Source organism: Haliotis rufescens, unplaced genomic scaffold (assembly GCF_023055435.1).
Source record: "Haliotis rufescens isolate VD_foot unplaced genomic scaffold, xgHalRufe1.0.p SCAF_108, whole genome shotgun sequence".
In the NCBI taxonomy this organism is placed as follows: Eukaryota; Metazoa; Mollusca; class Gastropoda; order Lepetellida; family Haliotidae; genus Haliotis; species Haliotis rufescens.
This window is the reverse complement of record NW_025963789.1, coordinates 915,635-930,457: the sequence shown is the minus strand read 5'-3', so window position 1 is coordinate 930,457 and position 14,823 is coordinate 915,635. Positions and strand designations below refer to the sequence as shown.

The window sequence follows — 14,823 nt, the reverse complement described above, 5'->3', positions numbered from 1 at the left end:
ATTATCACAACACTTCCTTAATAATTCCAATGTCTGCGATAATAGTCTCTGGAAATTAACATGAGCATAATATATTTTAAGTTTGTTGAAAAACAGAATTTTGAAGAAATATTCATTTTGTTAACTGGATTAAGTTACGTTGAAAACTTCTAAAATATTGACAACCTTAAAAGGGCCTCGGTGTTGTCTTCGCGCACCCGTCACCTTCACTATTTTCAAATTCGGCACGTGAAACAAACGCAAGAAAAGAGCGGTCTTCGGTCACAAGTGAATAATACTGCTTAGTGCACGTTCGTACGAGCCAGTGCTCCACAAATTAAACTTAAAAGTTCAGAGGTTTATTTTACAATTTGAGGAAAACATGAATTTCCTATTTGTTTACGGAAACTTCGCCGACGCAAGTCAACAACTGCGTGTACCCAGATAGCGCGTGAGACTTTGTCAGGCACTCGAATGGTCAGTTCACGGGCCATCTAAAATCACTGGACAGACATCATGCTAGCTAAATGTGTGATAGGGCGGGAAACTTCTCGATGAAAGTTCGCAAAGTTTTCTTTTAAGAGCGCTGACTTTGTGAGAAATACACATATTTTTATCAGGTGTTAACAGGCTCAAAATGACAACAGTAGCTAAAGATATTCTCATCACAAGAGACCAGAGGGTGAACTAAACATTTGTTCGTTTTAATTTCATTTCGACTTTCCGCTTGCCTTTAATGGCGATACATGAGAAAGTCTGGACATTTCTTGTGGAATATTAAAATATATATTATGACAAAACGTTTAAACCTTTTTCAATTGATTTATTTGAAATAAAGAAAGTATACCCTTGAAAATCGGATTTGACTAAAACATTACAAACGTTATCAAACTAAGACACCCGTATCAAATATATCACCATGAAATAACCATGTTCTTCTTTGTATATTGTTAGCCGCCATCAAACATGTGTGTCTATAATTAAGATGGAGATCTGAGTTTATTCATATGCTTTTATTTATTTATAAAGTTAGCACAGCAGTTAATACCACATTGTTATATAATTGAAATTAACGTTTCAGTTTTTGTTACCTTTCTACGCCGCTTCCTTCCCGGTTTTGAGTGTAAAATGCAAAGCAACTTTGTTTTTGGAACATTTTCTGAGAGAGATTATGAACTGGGATAATTATTTTGTACCGAACTGAAGTAGATGTGTTTGAATTTAAATTATAGATATACCCCTTACCTATATTTATGTACAATTTGCGCTTATTTGTTCATAATTAAACATGTGGTTGTATGGAAGACTGCGTGCCTGCAGGTGTCTCATTAACAAGCATCCTATGTGCAATAATTTATATCAGAGGTGTTTTTTTATCTTTCATGCATATTTTACAAGCATTTTGTATGCATTTATAGTTACTTTTTTCCCATTCATTTACTAAACATCGTATTTATATCTCTATCACTGGATGGTAACATGTAAGCAAAAAAAGATTATTGAACTGTATGTTGTCAAGATCGCCAGGTGAAAGAGCCTAGTGTTTAAAGCTTCGATTGTCTCTCAGAGGACCTGGGTTTATGTTCCCAGGGTACAAATTAAAGTGTAATCCTGTGTTTGAGGTACAATACGATATTGCTGGAATATTTGCTGACAGTGGCGTGATGTCATATTCACGCAATATGAAGACTATCTACCATTCATGCGTTCGAAAACCAATACTATTACAACTATTGTACGGTCGAGGATGAAATCAATGATAGAAAGACAACGGGGGTGTCTTAAAGGGAGGAATGACAGAAAGACAACGGGAGTGTCTCCAAGGGAGGAATGATAGAAAGACAATGGGAGTGTCTCCAAGGGAGGAATGATAGAAAGACAATGGGGGTGTCTTCAAGGGAGGAATGATAGAAAGACAACGGGGGTGTCTCCAAGGGAGGAATGATAGAAAGACAACGGGGGTGTCTCCAAGGGAGGAATGATAGAAAGACAACGGGGGTGTCTTCAAGGGAGGAATGACAGAAAGACAACGGGAGTGTCTCCAAGGGAGGAATGATAGAAAGACAATGGGAGTGTCTCCAAGGGAGGAATGATAGAAAGACAATGGGGGTGTCTTCAAGGGAGGAATGATAGAAAGACAACGGGGGTGTCTCCAAGGGAGGAATGATAGAAAGACAACGGGGGTGTCTCCAAGGGAGGAATGATAGAAAGACAACGGGGGTGTCTCCAAGGGAGGAATGATAGAAAGACAACGGGGGTGTCTCCAAGGGAGGAATGATAGAAAGACAACGGGGGTGTCTCAAAGGGAGGAATGATAGAAAGACAACGGGGGTGTCTCCAAGGGAGGAATGATAGAAAGACAACGGGGGTGTCTTCAAGGGAGGAATGATAGAAAGTCAATGGGGGTGTCTTCAAGGGAGGAATGACAGAAAGACAACGGGAGTGTCTCCAAGGGAGGAATGATAGAAAGACAACGGGAGTGTCTCCAAGGGAGGAATGATAGAAAGTCAATGGGGGTGTCTTCAAGGGAGGAATGATAGAAAGACAATGGGAGTGTCTCCAAGGGAGGAATGATAGAAAGACAATGGGGGTGTCTTCAAGGGAGGAATGATAGAAAGACAACGGGAGTGTCTCCAAGGGAGGAATGATAGAAAGTCAATGGGGGTGTCTTCAAGGGAGGAATGATAGAAAGACAACGGGGGTGTCTCCAAGGGAGGAACGATAGAAAGACAACGGGGGTGTCTCCAAGGGAGGAATGATAGAAAGACAACGGGGGTGTCTCAAAGGGAGGAATGATAGAAAGACAACGGGGGTGTCTCAAAGGGAGGAATGATAGAAAGACAACGGGGGTGTCTCCAAGGGAGGAATGATAGAAAGACAACGGGGGTGTCTCCAAGGGAGGAATGATAGAAAGACAACGGGGGTGTCTCAAAGGGAGGAATGATAGAAAGACAACGGGGGTGTCTCCAAGGGAGGAATGATAGAAAGACAACGGGGGTGTCTCAAAGGGAGGAATGATAGAAAGACAACGGGGGTGTCTCCAAGGGAGGAATGATAGAAAGACAACGGGGGTGTCTTCAAGGGAGGAATGATAGAAAGACAATGGGGGTGTCTTCAAGGGAGGAATGATAGAAAGACAATGGGAGTGTCTTCAAGGGAGGAATGATAGAAATACAATGGGAGTGTCTTCAAGGAAGGAAGAAATGATAGTTACACAACGGGTGTGTCTTCAAGGAAGGAATGATAGAAAGACAATGGGAGTGTCTTCAAGGGAGGAATGATAGAAAGACAATGGGAGTGTCTTCAAGGGAGGGATGATAGAAAGACAACGGGGGTGTCTTCAAGGGAGGAATGATAGAAAGACAATGGGAGTGCCTTCAAGGAAGGAGGGAATGATAGAAAGACAACGGGGGTGTCTTCAAGGGAGGAATGATGCACAACGGGTGTGTCTTCAAGGGAAGGAATGATAGAAAGACAATGGGAGTGTCTTCAAGGGAGGAATGATACACAACCGGTGTGTCTTCAAGGGAAGGAATGATAGAAAGACAATGGGAGAGTCTCCAATGAAGGAATGATACACAACGGGTGTGTCTTCAAGGAAGAAAGGAATGATAGAAAGACAATGGGAGTGTCTTCAAGGGAGGAATGATAGAAAGACAACAGGAGTGTTTTCAAGGAAGGAATGATAGAAAGACAACAGGAGTGTTTTCAAGGAAGGAATGATATAAGATAACGGGGGCGCCTTCAAGGAAGGAAGAAATGATCAAAAGACAACGGGAGTGTCTTCAAGGGGGAATCATGGGTGGGCGTCATGGGTCTAAGCACGATACACAAGTATAGTGAATGTAGTGTTACGCCGCTTTAAGCAATATTACAGCAGGGGGACACCAGAAATAGGCTTCACACATTGTACCCTTGCGGGGAGTCGAACCCAGGCACTGGGAGTGACCAGCGAACGCTTTAACCACTAGGCTACCCCATCGCCCTTACACAATGAAGTACAGGAAACGCTTCTTTAATTTTCAGACACGATAAATCTTTGCGTCTTTACATTTGCACATAATGGGTTTTTAAAAAATATATGTATAAGCTTATTTCATGTTTTCTTGTTCACTTCCGGCACTGGAAGCGGTGTTTTGTTTGTAAGCAGGTCTATCAGCCAAATAAGTGTGATGTCTAAGACACTTGACTGATTCATGTTTTAACCAACTCACTTTGTGTCATTATCAACTGAGCAAACAGTTTATCGTTGAGATGATTAAATGTTGAGAAGAATGAAATGCCCATACATTCATTATCGTGCGGTAAGACCACGTCAGTGAGTGAGTGAGTGAGTGAGTATGGTTTTACACCGCTTTAAGCAATATTCCAGCAATATCAAGGCGGGGACACCAGAAATTGGTTTCACACATTGTACCCATGTCGGGAATCGAACCCGGGTCTTCGGCGTGACGAGCGAACGCTTTAACCACTAGGCTACCCGACCGCCCCACGTCACGCGAGAGGAGAGTGAGAGAAGAGAGACATAGGGAAAATATGAGAGATAGATAGGGTAAATATATAAATATATGAGAGAGAGAGAGAGAGAGAGAGAGAGAGAGAGAGAGAGAGAGAGAGAGAGAGAGAGAGAGAGAGAGAGAGAGAGAGAGGTGGGGGGTGGGGTGATTAGTTAAATATAACATCATTCAACTTAGTGATGTATTTGTTCAACAGAAGTGTAATCAGTGCCGAGCCACAGTCACCCGAATACATTGCAGGTGTTTCGTCTGCAAACTAGTTCATTGGTGCATTTATCTTCACACAATAACAATATTTACATCCTAACAACAAGAATTAGTCAATGACTTACGTGTTGTGACTAGATAATGGGAACACTCTGTCCACACTGCACCTGAGCGTTGTTTATTTATTTTCACTTTTAAAGTAATATCCCAGAAACGTGCGTATACTATATATGGTTACACTATCATTAATTTATTCCTAGATGGTAAACGTGAGGATGTGTATTATTTTGTTTAAATATGACGTCATTAACACTTTTGTTAAACCTATTGTCACATGACCGATGTTTAATATTGCATCGACTGATTGAATGTCGCTGATTTTGATTTACAAAACGTTTTACCTTTGCTGAGCATTGTTCGATCCTGTAGCGGTTGCTTGGCAACTCACATAAAATGCTAAATGGCAAAGAGAATATTTGACTTTTCGGAGGGGAGCATTCCAACAATTAAAAAAACGAATTGGATGTGACGTGATAAAAAAGAATTGACGTTGGTATCCGAAGGTTCTTCCTCGTCGTTCAACGATGCTGGTCTTCAACAACCCATGCTTGCCGTAAAAGGCGACTATGCTTGTCGTAAGAGGCAACTAACGGGATCGCTTAAACAACACAAACGCTTATTAATACGTTGTTTGAGCAGTGGTAGTTATTATGGAAAAGAAATTATTAGAGGCATTACTTTTTTTATTCACAAAAGGAGAAAATGATCATAACTGTTATGCAGGTGCATTTCGTATCCATACACCATGCACTGCATATTTGTATTTGCTGCTCAGTGGTATTTAGAGGGTGTGTGTGAGCCCTTCCAGTAAATACTGATATTGTACTCGGATCTCAACCCTCTCTTCTTCTAGTCTCCCTGGGGGGCACGGGGGGCCCAGACGTCTCAGGCCATACCCGTGCTCGTGGGTTTCACCGAAGTGGTAAACGTCTAAAACCTGCATCACTTCGGGCTTTCCTCCCACATTAAGCTGACACGCCGTGATATAACTGGGATATTGTTAAAAGTGGAGTAAAACACACTCACACACTCTAGTCCGGCCGACAACTGTACTTAGTTCATGTCCATATCGAGGGTAGTTCGCTGAAGCCATATTGGGTCCATTTTGATCACATATCTTGCTACCCATAAGGCATCATTCCACGATTCCGGAAGCATACGCTTTTTACACCACACACACCTGACACATATCCACGCCACACAAACACTCTTCTCCACGCACGCACACGCAGCCCTTGCCTCACTGCGAAGCCCTCGAACGCTTAGTCTCGCATTCTCCCGACACGGACGAGCCTCTTGCGAGATCTCTGTACTCTTCTCTCGGACGCCGGCACAGCTGGGACGTCAATCTCCTCGTCAGAGAACATCGTGGCTGCGTCCCCCTTCCCCCAGGAACCGTACACATAGGTCTCAAGGTCAGGGTAGTCATTGTCCCTTTCTTCATCAGACTCTTCATCGTCATCATCATCATCATCATCATCATCATCATCATCATCATCATCATCTTCACCATCACCATCTTCGTCATCATCATCATCATCATCATCAGAGTATTCACTGTCTTCATCGCGAACATCATGATGATAGATATCGCCATTCTGGTTCTCTGCTCCATCAATGAGATTCTCCTGTCCGTGATTCTCCTGAACATCGCCCTTGTTCTGCAAGAGCCACCTGGTGATAGACTTGCCACACTTCCTCCAGGCCAGATAGGAGATGCCCCCAACAGCAGCAACACCGGCACACACCAACATCTTCTGTACCATGGCATCCTTCAGCTCTGGAAGAAGCGAATTTCAAGGTCATTCAACTTTGCACTCTTTGTATCTTTACAGGACCAGAGGAGTTGGTTGTTTACTTCTATTTTCTAGAATTTCATCTTCCCAAGGCAAGGGAGTTAACTGACTGTAAAAGTCCAGTTTCCACCCTTGCAGAACTAGGCCATAATTTCTGAGGTCGGTCGTAGTGCCACCAGTGGTTATTACGAGGTATGTCCCTTCTGTGCCCCTCCTATTGCCCAATCAGATTTCACCTCTCATGTCACTTACATTTGCTTCAAATACAATAGCGTGTTACTTCAGGAAGTGCATCAAATTACTTGATTAAAAACATGAAAGGATTTGGAAAAAGACGCTAAGTTGTTGGTACACATGCTTTGCAAATCATGCAATCGATCGAAGTCTGCACAGCAGTTTACGAACCGGATGTAGATTTCGTTACGCGATTTTGATTGGACAGTGCATGGACACGTTAGTTCAGCCAAACTATAACTCCATAACTCCATCCTAGTTCAGCAAGTCAGTTCACTCCCTTAACTCGGGAAGAGCAATATATACATACACCAATATTTTCTGTACCCGCAGCGCATCAGTCTGCGCTGGAGTGAGTGTGTGAGTATGGTTTTACGCCGCTTTTAGCAATATTCCAGCAATATCACGGCGGGGGACACCAGAAATGGGCTTCACACATTGTACCCATGTCGGGAATCGAACCTGGGTCTTCGGCGTGACGAGCGAACGCTTTAACCACTAGGCTACCCGACCGCCCCTTCTGCACTGGAAGTAGCGTATTTCTTTGTCCCTTAATAGGACCACAGTAGTTGTTTTTACAAGGTTAAATATATATATATAAGTCTGTTTGTATACGTATTGATGAAACATAATATATCACCTTCCTTTGCGTTTCTTGCCAATTCGACGAAAGCAGTAGAAATGTCCATTGTCGACCTGAAATATGAAACAGATAAGATTGTACACTGGTTCAACCAAGCAGGTTGGTGTTAGAAGTACAGTAAACTACGTTTATAACGAACACGCTTATAACGAACTGACGGATATAACGAACTTACTTTTTTGTCCCGACTATTTGCTGTCGTTATGCTGTTTATATGCTTATAACGAACTACGGTTATAACGAACTAAAATTAGCGGTCCCTTTGAGTTCGTTATAACAGTTTACTGTAGTTTACTGTATACATATTTTACTTGGTTTAGTTACTGTATGTTTTTTGGGGCGGTCGGGTAGCCTAGTGGTTAAAGCGTTTGCCCGTCACGCTGAATATCCGGGTTCGATCCCCGACATGGGTACAATGTGTGGCCCATTTCTGATGTCCCCCGCCTTGATATTGCTTGAATATTTCTAAAAGCGGCGTAAAATCAAACTCACTACTGTATATTTTTCACGCCGATTTTATCATTATAACGTCGGGAAACACAACAAATGTTCTTCACACATGTGGGCAAACGAACCCGGGTCTTGGGTGTGACGAACGAACGCTATAACCAGTAGGCTACCCAACCGCCCCTTTACTTGGTTTAACGATACCGGCGCTTTGACGTCATTATTTGCTTGCAAGTGTTCGAAATGTCTGGCTGTCCGGTCTCACGTGTCCAGTTATATTTTTAAAAGTGATTTTATATAATTCAGTTCAATCTGCCAACAGAGGGCGCAGGCATTCCCGGCGTAATGGAAATAGCCGAACGCGCGATTGAATTATATTAACCCGTCTGTTCTTATACGATCAGGGGCGGTCGGATAGCCTAGTGGTTAAAGCGTTCGCTCGTCACGCCGAAGGCCCGGGTTCGATTCCCGACATGGGTACAATGTGTGAAGCCCGTTGCTGGAATATTGCTAAAAGCGGCGTAAAACCAAACACACTCACTCACTCACTTATACGATCAATTAAAGAATAATCGTATATGTCGGACCACACAAGCCGAACTTCACAATCACAATCATAATCACTCTGCACTGATGTCTATGGTCTTTGAATTGATGTGGATGTGTCTGGAACCACAGCTGGAGGAAAATCAGTTCCATAGACATGTAATCCAACCATGCCAGGAAAAGAAACCATGCCCTAAACGTTTAACCCTTCCTGGCACTGGCAAATGTTTGTTTGTTTCTTATTTAACACTGCTCTCAGCAATATTCCAGCTATATGACGGCGGTCTATGAATAATCGAGTCTGGACCAGACAATCGTGTGGACATTTGACTATATGAACATCGATCCACGCAATTGGGATACGATGACATGCATCAACCCGACCCCGTTAGTGGTCTCTTACGGCAAGCATAGGTCACTAAAGATCAAGTCCAACCCGGATCTTCAATCACAGGTCTGCCTGGGGCCTGGGTAGCTCAGTCGTCTAAGGCGCCGCGATTCGCTGTGCAGAGTTGCGTCCCTTGGCCACGCCAGAAACCTCACTGTTGTGGGTTCGAATGCCTGTTCGCCCAGATTATGTTTCTAGGCCTAGGTTTGTCAGCACCATACCCGTGCTCGTGGGTTTCACCGAAGCGGTAAATGTCTGAAAACTGCATCACTTCGGGCTTTCCTCCCACATTAAGCTGACATGCCGCGATATGACTGGAATACTGTTAAAAGCGGCGTTAAACCCAACTCACTCACTCACAGGTCTGCCACGGGTAAATTTATTCAATGTCTCTCTTCATTAGCTGTGATCTATCTATTCTGTGGGATAGTTCGTTTAGAGAGCTTACTAATTACGTATATGATTTGTTGCGTGAACTGAATGTGTTTATTCTAAGGGCAAAGTCTTCATCATTAATATCCGAATATCAACTCATGTTCGTAAACATGCTCGTGACGGGTTGAGCAGTTGACGTTGTCTCATGTGCATGTTGGTTGGTTTGTTGCTTAACGCTGCACTCAGCAGTATTCCAGCTATATGAGTGAGTGAGTTTGGTTTTACGCCGCTTTTAGCAATATTCCAGCAATATCACGGCAGAAATGGGCTTCACACATTGTACCAATGTCGGGATCGAACCCGGGTCTTCGGTGTGACGAGCGAACGCTTTAACCACTAGGCTGCCCGACAGCCCCCCAGCTATATGACCGCGGTCTGTAAATAATCGAGTCTGGACCAGACAATCCAGTGATTAATATCACGAGCATCGATCCACGCTGTTGGGATCGATGACATGCATCAACCAAGTCAGCGAGCCTCACCACCCAATCCCGTTAGTCGCCTCCTACGACAAGCATAGTCCCCCTTTACGGCAAGCATGGGTTGCTGAAGACCAATTCCACCCCGGACCTTCACGGGTCGATGTGAATGTAGGAGAATTCTAGATACTCTGATAATATATGCAAATAGATAGCATTAACAAAATCAAGCAATCACTAAACCATACCTTGAACCTACGGACAAACGCACTGTGTGGCTATCAACGTCCATGATGGTCTTGATGTCTCCTGAACGGCACAACTTCAGAAAGGTCGTGGATCCGGTCGCGGCTGCGGTGGCGAGACGAGGAAGCCAACCCATCTTTGTCGCTTTATCGAAGAGGAATGACTCTCCGGAGTGATTGTTATTACTTCACTATCACGTGACGTGACTGTGATGTCACCGTGATTATGACGTCATCTACATTCAATTTGTGACATTCAGAGAACATTCGTCACCACTCGCCCCTTTCCGTAACCTATTCGGCTTGTTCCGGAATAACACGAGAACACACTCCGGCGCAGTGGTGACTTCACAAAACAACATCGCCACAGGCAAATTTGCATTTCACGTGACCGGAATTTTGAATAGAACAGACTTGCCTAATGCAATCCTTTCGGTACATACTGTGTTGTATAATCATATGGATATGCTACTACATCTGCGACAAGGAGCTGCATGACAATTTATTTATGTAAGGGATTTTTTTCCTGGAGGAGAACCACAGTCTCACACGCCAAATTCCATGTTGAAATATGTTTTACTTCATAAGGTGGTGAGGTAAGGTGAAATTGGGTTTAACGTCGCGTCCAAGATTATTGCATTTATATAGCGACGTGCATGTACGTGTGTGTGTGTGTGGCTGCTTGTACTTGTCCGGACTGATGCCGATTTATATTGCTAGCACACTGAGATACCATGCCGCAGTTTAACATGAATACCCCACTCAGACACAGTATACTGACTCCGAGCCGACCAGTCCTTGTTTTAGCCCATTAATGCCGAGCGCCAGACAGGGTAACAACAAGTACTATCTTTTAACGTCTTTTGGTATGACGCGGCCGGGGATCGAACCCACACTTCAGGTCGGCAGGTGACAAAATAATAAAAATTAAAATTCCAGTTTCAGAAATATGTTGTTGTTTTTCTCCAAAATATATTAACTAGGTAGAAGAAATAAGTAAAAAGGTTTGGGGTTTTAATTCTAGTATGTTAAATAATTTATTCATTTTGATAGCCACGGTAAAGAAGCTTTTAAAAAGATATTTATTAACTGCTTTTCATTTTGCTTTTTTTTACATTTTAATTTTCGTAAGTCGGTGGATTGGCAAAACAAGTTTTAAAAAGTCTGGATCTATACCAAACTGGCACCATTACAGAAGTCGACGTCCATATTTGTATGGTTTTTGTGTCATCCGTCAGCTTCTAAGAAATGCATATCAAACAATTCGAGATTGTGATGTAGTCGGACTACAGAGAAAGCTCAGTGCCCACAATGCACCTGCGAGATGCAAATATTCTTTTCATTCTTAACGGGAAACGGGTTGTGGTATTTTTTAGAAGAAATATTCCACAATCGTGTATCATTTATCAGATGTTTATGGCTCTAATGTGTCCGTAAGTCGAAATGTGATACCCATTCTTTACAAATGTATGGGCCTTTACTGTCTGCGGTTGAAGTCTGGGTATAAGTAACAATATGAAGATCGGGGGTAAAACAGGTCTTCAGCAACACATGCTTGCCATAAAAGGTGACTATGCTTGTCGTAAGAGGCGACTAACGGGATCGGGTGGTCAAGCTCGCTGACTTGGTTGATGCATGTCATCGATCCCAATTGCATGGATCGATGCTCATGACATCAATCACTGGACTGTCTGGTGCAGACTCGATTATTTACACAGACTGCCGTCACATAGCTGGAATATTGCCGAGTGCGGCGTTAAACAAAAAACACAAACAAAAAACAAAAGTTACAAAAACTTAACTCAGGGCGAGCAAACATCCACATTTTATTACTCTGAATGTGACATTTTGTGTCAAGGCCGACGTAACTGAAGCGGACATAAAATATTTCTTAGGAATTATTAATCTTCAGTGATGTAATGCCTTTGTTCTTGACAAGGTTAACTCTCATAAATACGTCCTCGTGAAACATGTCTGTGATTTCGTATAACATTTTGTGAATCATATCAACTCATTATCGTGTAGGATAAAGCACATCCGAGTATTTTTATGATACTTAAATCCGCATCCGGGATAAAAGTTTTAAATATCATTGAAATCCGGGAGGAAGTGTTTTATCTAACTTATAAACCGAAAAAAGAAAGTTAAAACAACATTTACCAACATTTTTATCTTTAAAACATACTTTCCACGAACATTAAGACACCGGCGTAGATATCTGTTCCTGGCGTACGGTTCTTGAAAAAGAAATTCCAAAGATCATTGTGATTTATCAGCGTCTCTGTCGCCTGGTGGTACAACTCAATGGGCTACGACACGAAGGCTGCCATTCGTCAGCACTCGCCCCTTTCCGTAACCTGCAAGAAGCTTGTCCCGGAATAACACGAGTTGGTCACGAATGGAAGGCTGCGTGTTCGACACCCCATGACACTTCCCCGATGATTCAAAACCTTCACTATTGGGGCCTTGCCATTCGTGCGAGGGAGTTTTGAAATCGCGCTTTGAAAGTTTTAGCAAAATATTAAAAGCAGTGTGCAATAAACTGTTTTTGAATGTGTTTATTTAATAAACTTGTATAAAATGGTTATTTGAGACCATACGGATAATAGACACGTAATGTGTCAGTGGCTTGACAATCAGGTTCCCTATTCGTATTACAGGTGGAAAATATTTACATTTAATTGTAATTGGCGCCTGAATGTTGTTAGAAATAGATATTTTCATTATGAATGTTAACTTGTAAAGTGTATGTGTAATACTTTGGTCCCTGCATTTGTAAAAAAGAGAGGTATATCAGTCAATAAATAGACGCAGATCTACACTGGCTCTCACACATTAATTATATTCTATGTGAAATGTAAGGTTGTTTGTTTGTTTGTTGTTTAACGCCGCACTCAGCAATATTCCAAGTATATGACGGCGGTCTGTAAATAATCGAGTCTGGACCAGACAATCCAGTGATTAATATCATGGGCATCGATCAACGCAATTGGGATCGATGACATGCATCAACAAAGTCAGTAAGCCTGACCACCCGATCCCTTTAGTCGCCTCTTACGAAAAGCATAGTCTGAAATGTAAGGACGATATCTTTTTCTTTAATATGACATGATAAATTGTCTTTAAGATTGACTGATTTAGGTCGTGTACTTTTTGGGTATTTGAGTAAAACAATTTTCTTCTTATAATAGTGGTGTCAATATATGTTTTATTTTTATCTGTCTGGTTTGTATTATAATAGTCTACTTACATGTTTTTAATGAATGAGTATGTTTTTTACGCCGCTTTTAGCAATATTCCAGCAATATCACCGCGGGATGATTTGGCTGGTTTGGAGTGTCATCGTCCGCATGTCAATCACCCATCACGCACCTGCTTTATCGGGACGGATTGTTGTCATAGGTATACTCCATAGGTCAAAGTTAACTGCTCTCTGATTGGCTAACAACTAGGAAGTATATCAAGCTGGTTTCATTGTGAGGTCACCGCGAAACAAACTGACGGATAGCCTAGTGCAGGTCTGTATCAGGGTGCATCGCGACATGGAGCAGCGTTCAGACGCCGATGTGGACTGGAAACAGAAATATAAACAGTCGGAGGAGACGCTGAAGTTGCTGACGTCGTACTGTCACAGAGGTGAGCACGTTAACGGTTGTCACTGTCACTGGGCCAGGTTCAAGCTACCTGTGAGGCGTGTATATACGTCACGGTTGAGTGACAGTAGGTTTCGAGATACATCTGTTTGAAATCAGAGACAATATGCGTGGTATATGGTCTTTAGTGTACACTACATGTATGTGTACGCATACAGTGTTAGGTGACGACGCTTACCGGTATGTTGATAACATGTTATCGGACAGCCCATTCTGGTGTGCGTACCCGCCACCTCGTTATAACGAGAACAACGGGAAGTATTCAGGATGAATTGTCATCGGGGGCTTTATGACGTGGTTGGTTGATGTATATATATGCGAAGAGGAAGCACTTGTGAAACCTGTGGGTGTTCGTTGCTCTATCGCATGTAGCTTATCTTACGCTACGGAAACCCATGTAAAGAGATATTGATGGGGTTTTCCAGAGGCCGAGTACATTTTGCCTTTTTGGGACCTAAAGGGATGGTTGGGTAGCTCACTTGTTAAGGCCATTGGTTGTCATTCCGAAGACCCAGGTTCGATTCCCTATGTTGATAGAAAGTGTGAATTTATTTCTGGTGTCTCTCCGTGATATTGCAGCAATAATGCTAAAAGCAGCATCAAACCTCACTCACTCACTCACTCACTCACTCACTCTCTCTTTATTTTTCATGACCTCTAGAAGAGCAACAAAAAATGCTTGCCAAAGAAGATTGTTGTCATGTAACTCCCTCAAATATCATTATTGTAACCATAAAATAAATTAAAAAATTATTCCAATTTTTTATTTATTCATTTTATTTTATTGTTAATAGGGAGGAGCTGGTAAAAACATTTTTATCAACAACAAAATAATTTAAAAAGGTCTAATGTCTACCAGTTGGTATTTGCATGTTTTATTAATTATCTCCTGGATGTATTAAACAATGTATTTTCCATGAATATACATATTTAGTTATTTTTGTTTTCAGTTAAGCTTGTAGAGATGCTTTTGTCTAGAGAGGTAATTCTGTAGCTAGATATGGCCATTTGAGCCTAAAACAAACAAAATCGACACAAAATGATGTTATTTATTTCAAAAACAAAATAGCAGATATTCTGACAAATGCACCATTCAGTTCTAATTTGGGTCTTTTTATTGTCTTCCTTGACAGATATTTAGTTAGTTTGGGGAATTTTTTTTACGATGCTTGTCTAAACATTATGACATCATATCAAATCAGAGTACGTAGTTATATCACTGCAGGTATTTATTGCATTGTAATTCATATTGAC

The 14,823-nt window shown here is 42.0% G+C and overlaps 2 protein-coding genes across 4 annotated transcripts in view; one reads left to right on the top strand and one right to left on the bottom strand.

Moving 5' to 3' along the window:
• Positions 1-5,428: 5,428 nt before the first annotated feature.
• Positions 5,429-10,090, bottom strand: LOC124143416 (nuclear polyadenylated RNA-binding protein 3-like). The gene is made up of 3 exons (XM_046512390.2): positions 9,920-10,090; positions 7,434-7,489; positions 5,429-6,543 (listed from the first exon to the last, which is right to left on the bottom strand). The coding sequence occupies exons 1-3, from the start codon at positions 10,051-10,053 to the stop codon at positions 6,026-6,028; spliced, it is 708 nt and encodes a 235-aa protein (XP_046368346.2). The 5' UTR covers positions 10,054-10,090; the 3' UTR covers positions 5,429-6,025.
• Positions 10,091-13,377: 3,287 nt separating this feature from the next.
• LOC124143387 (shootin-1-like) overlaps positions 13,378-14,823 on the top strand; it is a 53,076-nt gene continuing 51,630 nt past the window's right edge. For 2 of the 3 annotated variants that reach the window (XM_048392068.1, XM_048392067.1), the window contains exon 1: positions 13,378-13,552. In XM_048392068.1, coding sequence (XP_048248025.1) covers positions 13,459-13,552 — 94 coding nt within the window. In that variant the 5' untranslated portion in view covers positions 13,378-13,458. The remainder of the gene's footprint in view (positions 13,553-14,823) is intronic. The other variant, XM_048392066.1, reaches the window with a different exon arrangement.

Bases quoted from the DNA above. Each gene is read 5' to 3' on its own strand.
- LOC124143416 (XM_046512390.2), bottom strand. From the start codon at position 10,053: ATGGGTTGGCTTCCTCGTCTCGCCACCGCAGCCGCGACCGGATCCACG. The intron at 7,490-9,919 runs GTATGGTTTAGT...TTCATATTTCAG, and splicing joins CGTTTGTCCGTAGGTTCAAG to GTCGACAATGGACATTTCTA. The intron at 6,544-7,433 runs GTGATATATTAT...CGCTTCTTCCAG, and splicing joins GGCAAGAAACGCAAAGGAAG to AGCTGAAGGATGCCATGGTA.